Here is a 20,283-nt window from a genome sequence, read left to right as displayed (position 1 = left end):
TCAGAATTAACAGGCAATTCCTATAGGCATGCACTTCCTTGCTACCCTTCTCAGATCTCATTTTTAAGCAAACCTCTTGCCCCACATACTCTACAAGTTCGAAGCACCTTACGGAAACCTGGAAGTATATGGCAGCAAACATATAGTTCTAATGAGACATCAGCAGAGAATGAAATGGCAGAATTTCAAACTGCAGAGAGTGGAATTTAACAGAACTGAAATCATATTTCCTTAAAAGCTTCCTGAATTGTGAGACTTCTTAAACAGATTTTAATGTTTAAAATTTCACCACTATATACCTTGTAGCACAGTATGTGAGCAATGCTTTTAAAAGCGTTTACCTCTATGGAATGTGTCACAGTGCTGATTATAAAAATTTGTCCACCACATGCAGCCCAAATGGTCTCCTCCATCACAAGCAGACTTCTAACAGGCATAACCCCCAGTTTAACTATCTTCTGAGGTTCCGTGTTCCACGTCCCATCTTCAACAAAAAAGAATAAGAAAGTTATACACAACAAAATGGTAACCTTTGTTTTAAAACAGTTTTAAAAACACCACCTCTCAAGCCTACTGCTCAAATCTCTGCAAGTTGCCACTTTAAGCTACACTGTGATTTTCATATGTTTAATTTTAGCTTCCAGGGTAAGTTTGCAAGGGTAATACAACATTAAGGGGAAAACCCAAACACTCCTATATTTGTTAACTGAAGAAATTTTATCTGGATTACTTGATAAACAAGAAATCCCACACTGCTGTTCTGATACAACTGCTTTCCTTTCCACAGGAAATACAGTCAGGAAACCATGGCTGATAAAATATATGACAATAAAGGAGCTCACAACTTGTTTCAAGATGAATCAACTTCCCACCAGAACAGAATCATCTTTCATGTGAAAAGTAGTTAGCAAGATTTTTACTATAGGCTCTAGTGAGATCAGATGACTCTCTAAGAGCATGTTGATGGAATGGACTTCCTGCTACTAGATGCCTGATTTAAGGAAGTTTTAATTCCTTTTTAAAAAAAAATTAATTTTGTGTCACATGTTCACTTTTCCTATTTTTCCTCCCACCTATAATCCACAGTGTTTTCTGTGGACTGCATTTAGCAGATCCAAGTTACATTATGCATGTGTTTGTGGCACAATCAATTATTCAGAGACCTTCAGAGAAAAACAGCATGCTGCCACTTACCACTCCCGTCACTCTCACTTGCCATCACTTTGAAACAAGGATTAGTAGATTATTTCTCTCCAAATTTAAGAGCTAACAACATAGGCTTCTTCAAATAGTTGTTGCTGTGTCTTTTATACAATTTGACATACTAAATATGTCAGTAATCATTTTAATACTTTTATATGAGTTTACTTCTATTGTAAGTGCTCATTGAACATGAAGTCTCAAAGACCACATTTCTATCCATTATGTTTTAATAATATAAAAATCTGTTAAAGTAGCTGGTTTTACATTGAGATAAAAATATGTCAAGAAAGCCCCACTTCCTCATTTTAAAGCTTTCTTCCTGCATAAGCTGCAGAAAAGTTGTCTACTGTGTTGACACCAGTTTCAACTAAGTAAGCACTTAATTTTGATAGATGAGACCAAGGTAAACACATCTTTAGGCAAGCACTGAAGTACAACGGCTTTTCTTTTTTCCTCAACAAGAAGTGCATCTTTAATTATCTGCTTAGGTAAAGGGGTACAAAATTTCCTGCTTTACAATAACAGCAGCAGCAACAAGAAGCCTCAGCTCTGGAGTACTTCTCATTGCTTCTGCCATCTGCATGATACAACCTTCGCTGAGTCATTCTCAGGATGTGGCCCTCTTCCAAAAGCATCTTTGTAAAAATGACATTTAGTTTCAGGCTGTCAAAATAATTTTCATTATGTTAGTTTGCAAGTGAGAAGTGTGTTTATAGTTATTAGCCTGCAAACTTTCCCAGCAATGTCAAAATCACTTTGTGTTCTTCGTGACTCATATGTACCATTAGTAATAAAGAAACTCTGGGAAAAGTTTTCATTTCCTAGCAACAATATCCTCAAATTAAATTCTTAAATAGAGGCTGCCCATACCTTATTAATGCTTTAACCACTGTGGGCAGTTCAGTGCAAAGCCTTCAGAGTGAAGCTGCACGCATGTGTGTATCCTGACTTCTATTGTGCAAATGCTATGAATTTGGACCAAAAGCAGATATGCTGAGCAAGCAGCTATCTTTTATTCTGCAGTTATATTTTCACACTGATTAATGTACAGACAAAACCATTCAGTAAACTCAACAGCTCTTTCTTTAAATATGTTCAAGCTATACATTAATCTACGCATAAAGCATAGCTGATACTGAAGTGACAGGTGAATAGGGATTTTCAGGATCTCAACTGTGGAATCGGATTTAAATTTTGCTTTACTTCCATTTCAATCATCTAAGATGTTTTGTTTTTTTAAACTGGATCTTTATGCCCTCAACTTCCATGCAACTCCTCAAATGGCTAAGCATTAAGCCATATTATTAATTTTAATCAAATCTTATTTAAAATTATTATCTAGCATTTGTAATAGTTTTGAGTGAAAAGGAAAATTAGTACTGCTGTCATGTGGATGTTGATTACAAAATAAAAATTCTAAAACAACTTACTGCAAGGTAAGAAGGTGAATTCGATATTACCAAAATTATGAATATTTTTACCAGTGTTATGAGTACTTGATTCAACAAATATCAGAACAATATTTTTTTTTATTAAATCAAAACTCATTTCGTACAATACCATTTTATGTTGGTGTTGTTACTACAGCATTTAACAATCCAGTTAGCTTTAAGAGTTGAGTGGGATCAGACCTATGAAACAGGCAAGATAGAGATCTGATGTCTTTCATGTTACCATGACTTCATGCAAAGAAACAGCAATCTCACTTGATATATCAGCTCAGGAAAAATTCAAAGCTATCACTCTACCCAGAGACCCTAGCCATGTGATAAGGCTATTCTGTATTACTTTTTCATTTCTTCCTGCTAACATTGCTGTCGTTCAGATAAGACAGCATCTAAGACAGATGAAGGGGAAAAAAGGGCAGCAGGGATACAGCCTGGTAATTAGGGCAGTATTTAAATGGTGGGTCAGCTGTGTTCTGGTCCCTACCTCAGTGAATGCTTAATTAATTATAGAAAGTAAAATGGCATCAGGAGGAGAAATTAAGCACAGGCCATCTCTCTCCTCTTATTTTGTGTCAGCCAGGGAAATCTCTTGAGAATTGGAAGCATGGGCACAAATCCGCTCAAGCAAGGCAAGGGATTAAGCCTGGTAATCCAACACACTTCTGTGAATGCTTTAACCACAGGCTGCTGGCTAGAAGCAAGATCACAACTTCATTTTCCTCACCAAGAATTTTAATCGCCCATCACCAAGATTAGTTAGCAAGCTGTGTCTATTTCACAAGTTGTTTCAAGACTATCAAAATCTTATTTTTAAGAAAGCGTAATACTCTCTCTGCCTCTCTCTCCAGATCTCGGCAGACCATATTCAATACCTGCCTGCAGACTTTATGTTTGACATTGGCTATTACTGGCTATCATGTTAACTGTCTGATCCGAAGCTCACTGCTTCTAAAATGTAAGTGAAAACAAGTTTGTGTACTTGTGTAAACATCTGCACATTCAAGACATACTTATGTTAGCAGGTCTTAAAACTCTGTTCAATCGATGCCTTGTTTCTGATCTCTAAATAAGCATTGTTTAGTTTTAGGAAGATTTTATTGTCTCTAGAATGCTAAAAAGTCACAGACAGTTGTCTTCTACATATTAGGTAAGCATACAGATACTGAATGAGATGGCAGTATGCAGTACATATATCCTACAACCAGAGGCTAGTCTGTATGTGGAAAAATCAGTTATCTGCACCCTGAGCAAATATAAGATTGAAGCCTGACACTTGCGGAAACAGGAAAGAAACTGGGAGAAGAGATAGGGGGTGTTTCCTTCTGCTTTGTGAGAAAAGTCTACATGAGTATTGACACCACATAAAGATTACTGTATTTGCAAGTTTTAGTTGACTCAAATCTTAAACTGACCACATCAGAGCAGGTACAGATTCTTACTATGGATACACCAAATGCCTAGCACATGAGACATGACAGTCTCTGTAACATTACTGTAATAGAATATAGGCAGCTATCTGAATTGCAGGTACAGGTATTTGCAGGAATGAGATGTGCCTACAGAATCTGAGAACAGGGTCAAATATAAAAACAAACCTAGGGGTTTTTAGAAATAAGATGTCATAACTTCTTATATTTGCATATTAGATGAATATTTAAAACATGAGAACACAGTTTTTAAGCACTATTGTGTCTATGCACTAATAGATCTGTTATACCACTATTTGTGATACACTCTGCAAGTTACAGTTCTCCAGTGTTACATGCCAGTTTATACCCCAATGTTGAACAGTATATTTCAATGTTTGTACCAGCTGCATCAGAGTAAGGTGTCTTACGATCATAAAATATTTCTAAGACCTTAATATAAAAGGACATTAGTTCCATTAGTACATTTTGTTATTAGTCTCATGATTTTTATGAATTTTAGAAAAATCAGTTATCCTTCTATTCACTACAATTTAATCAGATAGGAAAAGTTTTAAAACAATGTTCATTTTATAGGACAGAATGTTGACTATCTTTCTGTGGTTTGTTTCCATAAAATCCAATGAAGGAAATTAATATTATTTTATAATTCATAAAAATAAGTTTATTATTATTAGTTTATAAATAATTTATTGATATTTAGTATTTTTAATAATTTGTTGGTGCTTTCAGGTTTTCATATGAGATAACCTAATAAAATATAGTTTATCTCCTCAGAGGGCCTTTTTAAAGTTTGCAGTAGTTTTCCCTTCCTTTACACCTTCAGTCGAGCTGAACTGAACATGCTTTTCTGTTGGTAGTTTCCTCTCTTGCTCAGCAGCACTATTGATGATTTCAACAGAGCTGCCAACACAGCCCTGGGAACAGCAGTTGTTGGTTAATTTGTGCAGTGGAGCACAAACATTTTTTCCATCACATGGTACATAAGCCAGCACTGTTGAGGAATAAGATGGTAGCTACAGAAGTAAAAAAGTTTAGCACGTTTCTTATCACTTGGAAATAAGCTGAGACACTTGGGTCTGCTCTTCTAAACAAGGTGTAAGTAGGAATGTCCTGTGCTACACATGCAGCTAGATATTTTTTCATACATAAGTAACAAATTCTTCACGTTAAATAGGTACCTAAAATTAGAGAGAGGGCTGGTGCTGGAAGTCCCAGCATGAGACAGGCAAATAAGACTGAGAGAAATGTCAACATATTTCTGGTAACAAGTATTAGGTGGCACTGCTAACAGTTATAACACAGTCAAGACAACAGTGTTTGTTTATTTTTCGATATCACTGCTCTAGTCCTCTCCTTAACAGCTTAATACCATTCCTTACTCTGCATAGCAATACCTCTCACCACGTTTACTTTAAGTGGCGATCACATGCCAGAACCACACTCTTCAGATACTGGAGCAGCATGTGGATCCACCCAAGCTCTGAAGTTTGACATCAGTGCTTTACATTTCACATATTCCTCCTTTCCTGCATTTGTCAAAGTATACAATTGTCTTGTCAAACTGATCGAGGTATCTTGCTAATGAACTGACCTGTTACTCCTTCACTGTTGTAACTGTCTCCTCTTACTCATACATTTCCTTTCAGTTTTGGAAGACCAGCAGAGAGCAGTGGCAAATGGCATACCTCAGGGGTTGGTATTGGTACCATACGGTGTTGTTTAAGTGTTCAACATCTTTGTTGTAGACATGGACAGTGAAATCGAGTGCACCCTCAGCAAGTTTGCCAATGAAACCAAGCTGTGTTGTGGCTGACATGCTGGAGGGAAGGGATGCCATCTAAGAGGGACCTTGACAGGGTTGAAAGGTGGGTCCATGAAGTTCAACAAGGGCAAGTGCAAGGTCCTGTACATGTATCAGGGCAATCCCAAGAACAAATACAGGCTGGGTGATGAATGGATTGAGGGCAGCCCTGAGGAAAAGGACTTGGGGGTGGTGGTTCACGAGAAGCCCAACATGACCCAGCAACGTGCACTCGCAGTCCAGAAAGCCAAATGCATCTCAGGCTGCATCAAGAGAAGTGTGGTGAGCAGGTCAAGGGAGGTGATTCTCCCCCTCTATTCTGCTCTCATGAGACCCCACCTGGAGTGCTGTATCCAGCACTGGAGCTCCCAATATAAGGAGGACATGGACCTGCTCAAGCAACTCCAGAGGAGGACCATGAAGATGATTTGGAGTGCTACAGCACCTCTCCTATGAAAAGAGTCTGAGAAAACTGGGTTGTTCATCCTGGAGAAGAGAAAGCTCCAGAGAGAACTTATAGCGGCCTTCCATTACCTAAAGGGGGCCTACAGGAAAGCCCTAGAGGGACTTTTTACAAGAGTATGTAATGCCAAGGGGTAATTGTTTAAAAATGGAAGAGGGTAAATTTATATTCGATGTAAGAAAGAAATTCTTCATGGTGAGGGTGGTAAAGCACTGGAACAGGATGCCCAGAAAAGTTGTGGATGTCCCATCCCCAATTCTATGATTCTGTGATTCAGTTTTGGTCACTTTCCTTGATATTAATCCTCTGCAAATTATCACTGATTAGTGTCATGAGGCCTCTTTGGACTGAAGTCATCAAAACTCTTGACCAACTTCAGAGCTGTTTAAGTTTTTACCAATGAAGTCTCTTTGAAGAATGCAAACTTCTGTTCTGTGCATGGCCAGAATTGCTTCAGCTGTTCTTGTTCACATTCAACTGCAATCCTCAAAGTTGAGCTTTCTTCCTTAAGAACACCTCAGGGCCAGAACCTAGCAGCACACACCTACAGGAACAGGCTCCGCAAAAACCTGCTAGAAAATACAGCTTTCATTAAAACATACAAGAAACTTCCTATTATGGGTGTTCTCTATACAGCAAAGGAAGATTCAAAACAGTATCTTTGGGTTTCCAGAAGAGACCCCTAGCTACCCAGGCGAGGACCACTCAAAGTGGCAACAGCAGGATTCCCAATCCCTTCCTCATGTTAAAGCTGAGCCAGTGTTGAAAAAAAAAGAGTTAATCTGTGAGAGGCAACAGAGCAAAAGTTTATGTATTAAGTAATAATTTGATAAAATAGAGAACTCTTCATCTGAGAGCCTAGTGCCTTAGCCATTAGGATACAATATGAGAAATTACATGTCCTATTTCTCCTACCCTGTTTTTAAAGAGAGGCACGATTCACCCTCAGCTTCAGAAATTGATCATAGGTGCAAGCTCAGCACTGTGAATCACAAGTGGCCCTTCTCTAGCTCAGCTGCACCTGGAAGTAGGATGACAGTAAGAAACATCTTTTTTCAATGTCTTACTGGTTGGTTTGGACATTTGTCTACTTACAGTGTCACAGAATGGTTGAGGTTGGAAGGGACCTCTAGAGGTCATTTTGTCTGACCCCCTTACTCTTACTCAACCTGAGTTACCCAGTGCTGGCTGCCCAGGACTGTGTCCAGATGGCTTCTGAATACCTCCAAGGATGGAGACACCACAACCTCTCTGGTCCACCTGTGCCAGTGCTTGGTCACACTCACAGTAACAAAGTGGTTCCTGATGTTCAGGGAGAACCTTCTGTGTTTCAGCTTGTGCCCACTGCTGCTGCTTCTGTCACTGGGCACCACTGACAAGAGCCTGGCTCCATCCTCTTTCCACGCTCCCTGCAAGCATTTATAGACATATATATGAGCTGTCCCTGAACCTTCTCTTCTCCAGGCTGAACAGTCCCAGTGCTTTCAGCCTTTCCTCACAGGAGAGGTGCTCCAGTCCCTTCATCACCTGAATGGCCCTGTGCTGGACTCCTTCCAGCATGTCCATGTCTCTTGTATTGAGGAGCCCAGAAACTGGACCCAATACTCCAAGTGTGGTCTCACCAGTGCGGAGCAGAGGGAAAGGATCACAGAGCATGACAAGTGCTGTGAATTTAGTTCTAGGGGTGAGTGTGCAAGAGCTTGCTGTAGCTGCTGTACACACAAGGGAGAGGCTGCACATAGCAATCATGTTGAAAGTATAGCCATTACAGTCAAAGCAGCATGTCTTTTTTGTGCATCTGTTCTCTCAACCCAACTCTTTCTGAAACTACTAATACATTAATTCTTCCACTTTTTCTCACAATCATTCTGAGTTTTTATTTTCTTTTTCCTGTTTCTCTCCACACTCTTTACAGGACATTATGGAAAGGAAATGTATATCAGTGTCTAGAAGAAAGGAAGTAGCTGGAACTGACTACAGTATATCAGGAACAATACATCTATATTATATAAAGATTGTGATTTCCCTTTCCTAAGATACTTTTGTGAATGGAAGTCAAACACACGCTGACCTTTTTTGCTATTACATCACTCAAAAAAACACATCTGCTGGGCCGTCTGCAATCATCACAAAGGCGTTTTGTAATGTTTTTTAAACAAAGACAATACAATACAATGTACTTTTTCCTTAACCTCATCTAGAAGTATTTTGCCTGGAAATATTCCTAATAATTCAGCCTGAGGCAAACACTAAATACTCAGTATTTCAGACTGATAACTGTGCAAAAGTTAACGTCACTGTAAACCAGTTCCCAACACACAAGGTGTCAGAAACTTTACAATCTGCATCACTACCATTCCGATATATATAACAGCATTTAATGCAATAGTTGTTTCATGATTCCCCAAACCAGACTTCCCACCCACATAAAATTAAGGATTATTGAGGATAATTATCAGAGCTCCCGGTTTTATGATTAACATATTAGCTGACCTAGTCTTTCTGTGACATTTTCACAGATTACCATTTAAGAACTGAGTAGATTTTATGATATCAGCACCTCATTGATTTTGCTTTTAATTTATGTTCATTCAGTCTTAAGTACTTTTTAAGTCATAAGTGAAAATACACAGATACAGAGGTGTCTCAGTAAAACATGACTACCCTTCATAAAGGCAGAAATCTCACTGTGCACCTTCAAGTCTCCAACTAACATGGCATGTGTTCCTCAGTTTACTATACATACTTCTCAGTTTCCATTTTAAATTACTTCAAGACACTTTCTGCAGCCAGAGGGCACTCTGGATGCTGTCAATCTGACAAAGTTCTCTTGTGAAGAAAGTCAGAAAAGGGCACTTGCTGTTTGTAAACAAGCTGTATATATACATGCACGGAGCCATATGAAAACAACAGGAGAAATTAGGGCTATTTGGGTACTGAAAACTGAATGACAGGAGTTGTGGGTCTTTGACTACATATATAAAGGCATCAAGCTTCAGTCACTGAACTGATCCACCACACTTTCTGCCCAGAGAGCAAGACACAAGGATCACAACTCCAATAGAGACTGCGAAGTGGATTTTCATCCTAGAAGAAAGATTACAGTTTTTCATTCATGGAGAACCACAACAGGCTGCACAACCATTTCACCTGTGTGTCCTTGAGCATTTGTTCTTTTCAGGCTTCAAATCAAGATGCCTTGTAATGTCATGCCCATATTTCACATTCACTTTTAAATCTTTCCTTAATCTCCTTTATGCTGACAGACCAAAACTCAAGTTGAAGTGCATGGCTGGAAAGTGACCCCTTCTGTACAACAGAAGGTGACCCTGATGAATTGCACAAAGCTCCTCGGAGGCTGCATTCCCCCTCCCTCCTGTTTCACCACTTGGATTCCTTTGTTTGGTAAAATAGGTCAGTGCTCATAAAAACACCCCTCCAGGGCTGGCTGTCTCACATGACCACAGCAGACAACTATAAGGACTACGAAGGCTAACATGGGAGCAGCTGATTTGCACAACTTTACAAAGCATGAAGAACCAAAATAACACACAGAGACCAAACTATAAGGAAAAGGGACTACAAGATGAGTCAGAAAAATATGAATGCACATTTCCTGCCTCAGAGCTTCAACGATCCTGAAATAGACTGTGATAGCCTCTATGAATATCTAGCTGCACAAAACTGGTGTCTTCAGAGGAAGAGAAACAAGGGATGCTATGATCCCATCCATACAACATAACCTCCATCTCATAACGTAATTCAGTGTGGTTAACAGCCCTACCCCATCCTTAACATCCTCTGTAGATAGTCAACCCATGCATCTTTTCTTACCTATACTGCAAAAATAAAAGTGGCATCATTGGAAGTGGCCTTTTCTTGAAAAAGTTGAGTGACTACAACTGCAGTCTTAAAACAGGTTAAAATACGCCAATTATTTCAGATAAAATGTTAGATTCACTTGACTACGCCACCTAGCTACATACAGAGACTGAAACAAAAATTACATTATGAGACTAGGTTCAAGGCCTCACACTCCTGTGCCTCTAAACAAAGAAAAATTTGCTATTCGGTGGTAAAAAGAAATAAATTTAAAGGGAACTAAGATCTAATGTCTGGATTCAGATCAGAGACAACAGCTCAACAGGAAACCGACCCACAGAGTTGAAGATGATAACTGGTGATAGGAAATCTCTTTTCCAGCACATTTTTTCAGATTCTTTGTTGCTTGGAAAAAACACTTGCACCCTGTACCTTTCCCAAACTAAGTGTTCTATGATCTAACACTGGACATATAATTTGTTCCAAGATTCAAGATACTGACCTTCGTTCCTCAGTGAGAGACTGGCAGGATTTAGTAGCTGAAGTATAGTGTCACACAAATGCAACCGCACTGTTTACAGTGCCCACCTCATTAGAGAAGTATGACAACCACTGTTATGCAGTTCACACTAATAAGGTACATCAGATCTTTGCTGGCTCTGTACTTTGCAAGGTTAAGTGTCTCTGTGCTAATATGTCACTTAAAAACTCAGGCTTCAGACTTTGAGTAAAGCCTCACTAATTTTGAGCTGAATTAACTATGTATGTGTGCAATACTGCAGAAACCAATACTTCCAGTTAGTGAGATGTACTGGAAGTACACAGACAAGCACCTGAACCAGTTCTGGAGAAGACAGCTCTGGTTCAGAAGTATTACCTGGCATTCTCCTTTACTCAAATTATTTTAGCCAATTACTTAGCTAGATACAAAAAAATCAACAGCAATGCTAATGGAAAACAGGAGTCCTACTGTGAAATACACAAGCCATACACATGGAAAAGACTTCTCTTAACTGTACAGCAAAAATAAGAGTTGTCATTTCAAATAAGCTATACAGGAATGTCTACCATTAGGGAATTTCCGTCTTTCATAAACACCAGTACTGGGTAGTTGAGTGGAAATAGCTTTGTGCTGTGTAAAATACAGTATACTGTCTGTTACCACATAAACTTCTGGACTCTTGTAACACTGAAAACTTCAGGGTTCAAGCTAAGGAAGGGGTACAAATCAGTTTTCGTATGTATCCTACAGTAAAAGTGGGAACAGTATCAAAGTTTCTACTGTCCTTCAAAAAGAGAAAACGGGTCTTTTTGGAAGTACTAAAAAGTGCAGTAATCTTAGTTCAGCAGTTTTGCAGATACTTTTTGGAAAATATAACAGTGGAAAACTACTCCTGCCAAAATATATTAACATGCAAGTTCCTCAGGATGTTATCAAAACATATCAGTACATTACCTTCTGCTTTTGTGTAGATTGAGATGTTTCCATTTACCAAGCCAGCAAACAAGTACTGAGACATATACGTTAAGCTCATAACAGTTGATTTTTCAGGAGTGAAGAAGTGCTGCAGTCGAACTTTCTTTGAGCCTTGGCAACTTTTGTAAATAGAAATGCTATAAAAAGCAGCAAAAAAGTGAAATTATATTTTATTTATTTATTCATTCTTATTAGAATATGCACAAAAGAGGTTCAGAATAAAATATTGGGGGCAAACAAATCATTTCTCCTTCCATTCACAGGAAGTATTGAGTATGAGTATTGAAAGGAGTATTCTTGACTCTCCAAAATGTCTATGTAGACAATTTGCAATTACTTATCATTGACATAAAACAACACTTTTCATATTATCTTTTCTGAACAAATATTTATTCAACAAAGAGACATAATAAAAATTCTGCTCAAAGTCCTTATTATGAGTCTATCCAAAAGTTTTTATTAGTTTTAAAAAAAGTGTTACCTGGAGAACTAGGGAAAAGAAGAAAAACTCACTACCAGACATGAATTACACTTAAAATTCCCACCATTCCTACAGATTATTACCATGGGTGTGTTAGGAATATTGAATAGTTAAATGTGGAATTAATTGACCTTTGCAAGCAAAGATAATCAGTACAATTAGATGTTCGAATTTCTGGAAACTTACATTTTCTTTGGAGAATTTTGTCTTCCTTCATTTATACCAGTTAGAAACACCTTCAAAAGTCACATGTATTTACATACTTAGGCCCTCACTAGCTGTAAGAAAATCTGTTTGCTTACTGACCTATAAGTTTAGAAAATGTAGCTTTGTTATTAGCAATGCAGTGAGAGCTCTGACTCCGTAAGGTCATCAGTTCAAAGAGAGCAAAATATTTCATGTCAATAGTAAACAGCAATATTATTTATTTGCATGACAAATCCTGCATGATACCACACTGGAGAAGGATAATGGGTTTCTGATTAACACTTTGTCATTCTGAAAATTTTCCAATATCTAAAGATTATAACATTATAAAAGTAATATTTCTATTTTTCAGACATGATGTATGATGAATTAATCCTCTTTCATCAAAGATACACTTTAATTTAAAATACTACATAGCATGATTTTAAAATCACATAGAGAGTATTTTTTCCTTGATTTAGGTGGAAAGGATAAGTTGAGGTCACTGGGTTATTACATGAATACTTTTTTAAAAAGAAAACATTTTCTTGAAAGTATCCCACACAATTATACTACAGAATAGCAAACCAAATTAATAAATCATACACAGCACACTAGAAATGAGAATCACCTTCCTTCTTCCATGCCAAGGCAAATAGTAGGCACATTAGAAGCTTTCGGAAGAACATTTTCAGAGTCGAGAACCTTATTTTGCTCTTTCAGTTTCTCCTCCTCTGGTATGTAGACCATGCAGAGAATCCGTGATTCCACATTGAAGCACTCAATAACCTTGGGGCTGGAGCTTTGAAATGAGACTATTGCAATCTGGCCCATCTGATTAGTACAACTGCCAATCTGAATTGGAAAGAGGAAAGGAAAAAAAAAGACCAAGACTGATACCTTGTCCAAGACAACCAGCATTAACACGAAGGAATGACTGGAATGTTAACTGAAGAAAGAGTGCATCTCAAGTTATGTTCATGAATATGAGTTTTCATGCATTAAGACATAAACAAGAAAATAATTCAGTGCAAATACAAGAGAGGTCAAACCATTATATACATAAAATTCCCTTGTATACTCAGGAAAACAGTTCATTCTTTTTTGAAAGGAGGAATACTATGGCCTATTCTAATGTCTGACTCATACATATATACATAATGTAATGCGTTTACAGGAAGTACCTCTGTAATATATTACTTTAATAACCAGTGTTCTAATTTATATCAGAGTCTCTTAAAACTGGTAACATAGCTGATGCCAGTCCTTTGCACAGTAACAGGTCCACAAATAAATGCTCTGTCCTAACAGAAAGAGGGATTATTAATATAATCCCTTTTGTAAACTTGTTGATACAAGATTTTAAACTTGTCCCTGATGCAGAACTAAGTATTATCAATATGTCCACAAATGTGTACATTTTAGGGATCTGGGAAGAGTAAAAAAAAAAAAAAAAGAAATCTGCACAAGCAGCAGTAAGTGTTTCTATGTAGTAACTCTTTATAGGAAATAAAAAAAAAACATAGAAGCGGGAAAGAAAGAACATTTTGTGGCAGTAGATTTAACTGGCATATATTTATGATGACTGTTTACAAATAGCAAAGACAAAGAGAAATTATATGGGTCACCTTGAAAAAGAAAGCCAATGATAGCTATTTCTAATTTCTAATTCACAAAGGGTTCCCTTAAAATCTCAGTACTGTAGTAACAAGAAAAGCTACTGAAATCATTAGCTTTTTTTAACAAAAAGTATTGGCTATTTCAGTTAGTCTGCTGGAATATCTGCATATTTGGAGTCATAACAATATGCCAGAATAGTTCTTTTTTCTATGTACGGACTTAAATTATTTATGGCAAAAACATTTTTAAAATATGGAAACAAAGACCAGGACAGTGTGAGTTCATATGGATTTTAGCAGCCCTCATTACAAATTAGCACATAACTCACTTCTGAATATGCTCAACACTTTGGAATTAATTCTGAGCTGCACTAACAAATCATACACATTTAAGATGTAAGTGACACCTTAGAAAGAACAGTGAGATCACATGGACAAAATTACCAGGTAATCTTCATAGAAGTGTATCTTAAAACAAATGAAAAACAACAAAAAAAAGATACACCCTCCCCACCCCCCTTCAAATCCATGTTTCTGGAGTCACAAAAAACAATGCAGAGAACAGGAGACAACCCCCTTTTTAGCTTTTAAATATTACACTTACCCAAAGAAAACCATGTTCCATGGCACAGGAATCTGACTCCGTTCCACCAGGGAGGTACAGTTCTGGATTATAAGCAGCACATTCAATCTTCAATTTTTTGAAGAAAAAGAGAGTAGTTACCACGTTAAAAAGATATGCCTGTTCCTAATTTAGTCTGTAGTTAACTAAAGCCTTTAAGGATATCAAAGAATCACAGAAGGCAAGAAGTCAGTTTAGTACTGCCAGCTTCCAGTGTGCAGGGTTGGCTGCACTTGTGTTGTTCTTTACATGTTCCTTATCATTCTTTATCCTGTAATTCCTTGACACATTACAGATGTTAAAAGTCAAAGACTACAAATTCTCTAGGTGATCTGCTCAAATGATTCATGACCTTTATTAAGTTCTTTCAAATACCCAAGCTAAGATCATCCATTCTGTAACTGTTACTCTGATGCTTCTCATCTCAGCCACCAGGTACTTCTCTTGCAGCAATGTCCTTTTACGGCTGATATAAGTCATGAACCTCTGAGTCTCCTTCTCATTAGGCTAAATTCACATTATCGCTTCACTAATTAAATTTTAAAATTTTAAAAATAATTTATTTTTTTAATTCTTTATTTTAACATTCTTGATTTTTATCAGTTTTCCAACGGGTATCGCTCCAGCAGATAGATCAGGTTCATATATTTGAGAATGCAGAACTTTCTCACCTAAGCACGCTATTCTAGCGGAGTTGTTAGCAGCACTATATCACAGTTACCTCTTCTGAAGTCTGTTCATGAAGTCTGTTCATACATTGATTATTTGTTCTTTCTAGTAGTACTACATTCTTAACCAATCCTTATCTTGCTGGTCTATTAAAAATTACTTTTACAGACCTTCTACTCCTCCACCTCCTCAGTCTGTACTTGTGAATCTCTTTATTTCTGCCTGAGCATAGCAAGTGTCTTACTAATATCCCTTTTTTGTTGTTGTTGTTCATTTTTTCCCCTCAAATTATCTCTCCAAGTGCTTTACTCATTTTGAATGCTAATGCTATAATCCATAATACTCCTACTTCCTTCCAACTTCATGTCATCATGTTATTGTCAGTAAATTAATAACCATACTTACGACATTATCATGCAGGCCATTTCAGAAAAGCCTGAAAGCTACACCAGATTCAAGATATGTATTTAAGTCCAGCCCAACTCCGAAAATCATTCAAGCCCCAAGGCTCTGAAAACAGGCAATTCTATGAGCAGTTATGGATTTCTGTTTTCCCTAATATCCATGACAGAGCTCCCTAAAGCTTATGTAAACACTTTATAATATATACAAGCAATTCATAACTGTAGAGAATAAAAAGGTTCCTGATGAGGCATGACACTACATTTTTAGATAAGATTCTCTATAAGTCACACTAATGTTCTCATCTCAGACATCAATGTCATTGCAATTATATTGCAGTACTAGAGACAATTTGGTTAGTATTAACTTCGACAGCTTCATCATAACCTGGCAACATCACCTCCCAAATAATGTGAATAATTTTTTTAAAAAAAGGAAAAGAGCAGGCATAAATTTCCAGTTCTAAATTTCCAGTTTACTTAATTTTCAAAAGTGCAAATAATTTCACGAATCTCCCTGAATTCAGCAGGCATCACCAAGTGATCAGCAATAGTAAAAATAATGTTATATATTCACAAAAACAATTCACAGAGATAACAAGCAGGATCAACCAAGCAAAAGGTCTCTTCCCACCCCAAGCTGTGGGCTGACACCCAAATTGCAGCTGAGGCTGCAGAAAACCTAGATCATCTTTTCCAGTAATATTGAGAACTTAGGAGCATCAGGCATGACAGCTGGGCTCACACTCACGTCATCTTTAGGAGCTGCAAACTGGCAAAGTTGACTCAGAGCTCAGAGAAATACTGCCACACACTGTTCCTGAGGTGACCAAGACAAAGACCATCACCCAGCTGGGCAACAGATATTTCTTTCCTTTCAAAACAAACAGATCCTGTTGTAACTTGATTACAGAAGTTGAGTCTGGGCCTTCAAGGCTCCTGGCACAGACCTACAGGACTTACAAATACATAGGCTCTAACAGTATTTTAAGTTTCTGAAAAAAATTAAATTAGCTTGGTTATTTCACCAGTGGTGACTTTAGAAAGCATCCAATACTGAAAAAGCTGACTGTTTAATAAAAATGAGAATGCTTGTATGGAGACTGGAGACATTCAGTAGACTTTGGCTGCTGTAAACCACAGTTCTGCTCTGAAAACCAGTGTCATAGGAATGGCTTGATTTAACACCGTTACACATTTCAGATGCTTTTCCAGCTAGCAGTTATTCCCCCAACATCCAGGCCTATATAATCACACTTGAAGTGAAGCTGCCAGCTGAACTTCCCTCTTGTGTAGGCCGTCCTAGCAATGAGGGTCTGCAGACTTACTGCCTTAGGCAGTACCAATGTGGTGGTGTTAATTTAACATTGTGATTCTGGTCATACATATACAATGTTATTTCCGTTAGTGTTTTTGTACATATCTGACTGACTGATGGTCAATAAGAAATCCTGTTGACGCATAGGGAAAAACAGTATCCAGCACACTTCCCTTCCATCTGTTGGGCTGGACATGCTGTATGTACTTTCATCACTGACGTCTGTGGTCAATATGACTGCCAACTGACACATTACTTTAGGACATGAACCATTAAGATGATTTCTGCATCATTGTTCAGAACAGAACTACATTTTATATAAGACTCCATAAAACTGAATTAAAAAAAATTATTTTAAAACTCTCTATGCACTAATGAAAACCAGAAATTTGAGGAGGATTCAACACAGGTACAAGTTACACAGGTACAGGACAGCTATCATGAAGATGAGATTTCCTGCACTTTGTAAGCTGCAGTTACTTTGGAGCCTCAAACAAACACTTGGAAACCTCAAGACTAATTCAAAATTCCCAGCAGTTATGTTTTCATTCAGTGATAAGCTTACATCTGAAAGTGAATGTCATACTACATAAAAGTAAACACTACGTTCCTCAGTGCCTCAAAGATTGCTGTATTTTGCATTCCTGTGACCCTTTTGGACCTTCCACTGATACTGCTTTTACACCAAGGTAGTAACCCACGAGAACTAATAGACATATTTACAATATTGTATTATTTAGCAGTTATATCACACAAGAAAAGCAACTGTAATCTCATAAATATTCTGTTCACCTTAAACTCCTGTTGTTTGGCCATCATTACTGGCATGTGTCTAACAAGGAGGGGATGTTTCTCCTTCTTGATTTGATTCCCATCATCTTCTACACAGAACCAACCTAACAGGTTATCCTCTGCTGTAATGGAAAGAAAAAAAATCAACAAACATCCCACAATACTTTGACTGAAGAATCACAACATTCTACAGGAATAGAAAATTTTCTTTTAGGATTGGTTAATACTGATCAGGTGTTTTTATGCCATATATACATAAATGACAATGTAAAACTATGAGCAAAAATTCAAAATGATAGATAACATAGAAGTTGATAATGTAAAAAAAAAAAACCCAACACTTTAGCAAAATGTCAAGGGTGTTGTCTTAATGTTCTTGTTAATAGGTTATTAAAGAAGGAGGAGGCACATCAAACCTCTCCTCAGACTCCAGGAAATCCATTTTGCAAGCAGCATTTCCCTGCCTGTGTAAGTGACATAACTACCAACTACTATCTATCATAAGGGATCTTCCTCCTGGAACAATGGAGACATCCATTCTCTCTTTTTTTTAATTTTTTTTTTTATTTTGCCTGCTTTCAGTGAGATACCATGAAAGTACTGTATTTTGAGGATGGGCTGATGAAACTTGCTTTCTAGCAAGTACATATCTTCAAAGTTTCTCAATTTAGGCACTCAAAATCCCAGGTATCTTTGGAAAACTATAGCCCCTGTGCAAACACAGAAGACTAATAGCATCACAGGACAGCATATTCTTTATTGCTCCCAGTTAGATCAAGTTTGTGATAATCCCTCCAGTGAAGACTACAGATTTATGTTAAAAAACCCCACACCTCCCCCCAAATAACTTGAGTTTTACATTAAAACACATTGCACTATATTAAACTACACCCATAAATTTCATGCTCAGAAAGCTAAACAAATGCACCCAACAGCTTTACTGATATTTCCTAGATAAAATAATTCTGAGCTAAACCTGAGAAATCTGAAGTTTAAAAACTTCATAAGATCTGAAGAAAGTTTATAACAGAATAACTTCCTCACCTGTCTGTCCTGTAGTGTCTCGTTCTTGTTGATTTAGATATAGTAATTAATGATTACCACAGAATTAAAATACTGTAGAAATTACATTCCTTCATAATGAAACCCCCAATCTATCTATAACATTACTTTGTAGTGATACACAATTATTACTATTTGCTGTATTGCAATTTTAATATCTGCAGAAGATTAAAAAAAAAATCATTTTCTAAAAAATAAAAATAAAAAATTACACTCTACATTGAGAGCTATCTTAACCTGTTAGGAAATTTAACTAACTAGGAATTACCAAGGGCCAGTTTAGCCATTTGTAAATTGTTGATCCAAGACTGTTTGATAGCAGGGGTAAATGTATTGAACACAGCTGTAAAGAAAGTGGGCCGCCCAGACCTGCAAGACAAAAAAAAAAAAAAAAAAAAAAAAAAAAATGAGATACAGTCAAGGCTAGAAATATTGAGCAAGATGAAATTTCATTGTTTTCTACTAAAGACACAGGTCCGATACAATCATACTGGTTATGATATGCCATATGCCCACCTTCCTACACTTTACATGAAACAGTATAAGAACACCACACTCTTTGGTGAAGGAATATAACAGCGGCTGTTCCCTATTAGCTGTCACTGCCACGGTTCATCTCTTGCTTCTTGTATCTGGAACACAGGGTTGAGGAATAGGAGGAAAACTACAACTCTGCCCTGAAACATGCAAGTACTCAGCTTTCTGGCATGAGAGCACAACTCAGAATCTAACAGTAGAGACAGAAGAGGGGGGAAGAGTTAAAGATTCCCAAATCCTCCCGGGTACATCCATGCCTAATACATAAACCCATTTAGAAAGTTTTGTAATCAAGATTACTACTGACTTGTCCTGTTTTCCTGGGAGTTGCAGCTGAATTCTACAGCGATCTGCCGCTCTGATTTCATCTTCTTTTTTCAAAATCAGTTTTTGTAAACCTGAGGTCCAGTCATGGGCTACAGATTGGTTTAAGTTCTGAAAAATTAAAAAAGCTAAGATTCAATGCCAGCCTACTGGCCTATTTCCAACAGGCTAACTAAGGTGATCTCTGCATATAACAAACAATTCCTGGCACCAGGGCCTCATTTAGTCCACATTTTAATAATAGATAGTTTAGCCATATTGATAAACAAGTTTCAAAAATATCTGTAAAAAAAATTGCTAACATATTTTATTTGATTATTTAATCTCATGTTGCTCAGTTTGATGACACACAAATGACATTCCCAAGCATCTGTCAGATTAAGAATTGTAAATTTCCATCAGGTATACACAAAACCCTTTTACTTCGTTTCAAGAAGTAGTTATACGGAACCGACAAGTTCTGTTTATAAAAGAAAATGTCATGAAGATGTCTACAAATCATAGCAACAATACAGTTTTGTTCATATCTTTGAGCCAAAATGTTTACAGAGCCATCATGAAAGCTGTCTGTGTGGTTGAAATCTGTTAAGTAGGATGCTAAACAATAACCCTCTACAAGCTGAGTGTT

The 20,283-nt window shown here is 37.3% G+C and overlaps 1 protein-coding gene across 2 annotated transcripts in view; it reads right to left on the bottom strand.

The window, feature by feature from the left end:
* Positions 1-20,283, bottom strand: part of ARHGEF10 (Rho guanine nucleotide exchange factor 10) — a 105,210-nt gene that overhangs the window by 17,393 nt on the left and 67,534 nt on the right. For both annotated transcript variants that reach the window (XM_026845317.1, XM_026845316.1), the window contains exons 20-26: positions 19,639-19,766; positions 19,063-19,163; positions 17,733-17,854; positions 14,535-14,621; positions 12,943-13,166; positions 11,624-11,781; positions 342-484 (exon numbers count right to left, since the gene is read on the bottom strand). In XM_026845317.1, the coding sequence (XP_026701118.1) occupies positions 342-484; positions 11,624-11,781; positions 12,943-13,166; positions 14,535-14,621; positions 17,733-17,854; positions 19,063-19,163; positions 19,639-19,766 (963 nt within the window). The remainder of the gene's footprint in view (positions 1-341; positions 485-11,623; positions 11,782-12,942; positions 13,167-14,534; positions 14,622-17,732; positions 17,855-19,062; positions 19,164-19,638; positions 19,767-20,283) is intronic.

The sequence above is a fragment of the Athene cunicularia genome, assembly GCF_003259725.1.
Source record: "Athene cunicularia isolate RWA chromosome 3 unlocalized genomic scaffold, athCun1 chr3_part1, whole genome shotgun sequence".
Classification (NCBI taxonomy): domain Eukaryota; kingdom Metazoa; phylum Chordata; class Aves; order Strigiformes; family Strigidae; genus Athene; species Athene cunicularia.
The sequence above is the reverse complement of the archived record's forward strand: the minus strand, read 5'-3'. Positions and strand labels throughout refer to the sequence as shown.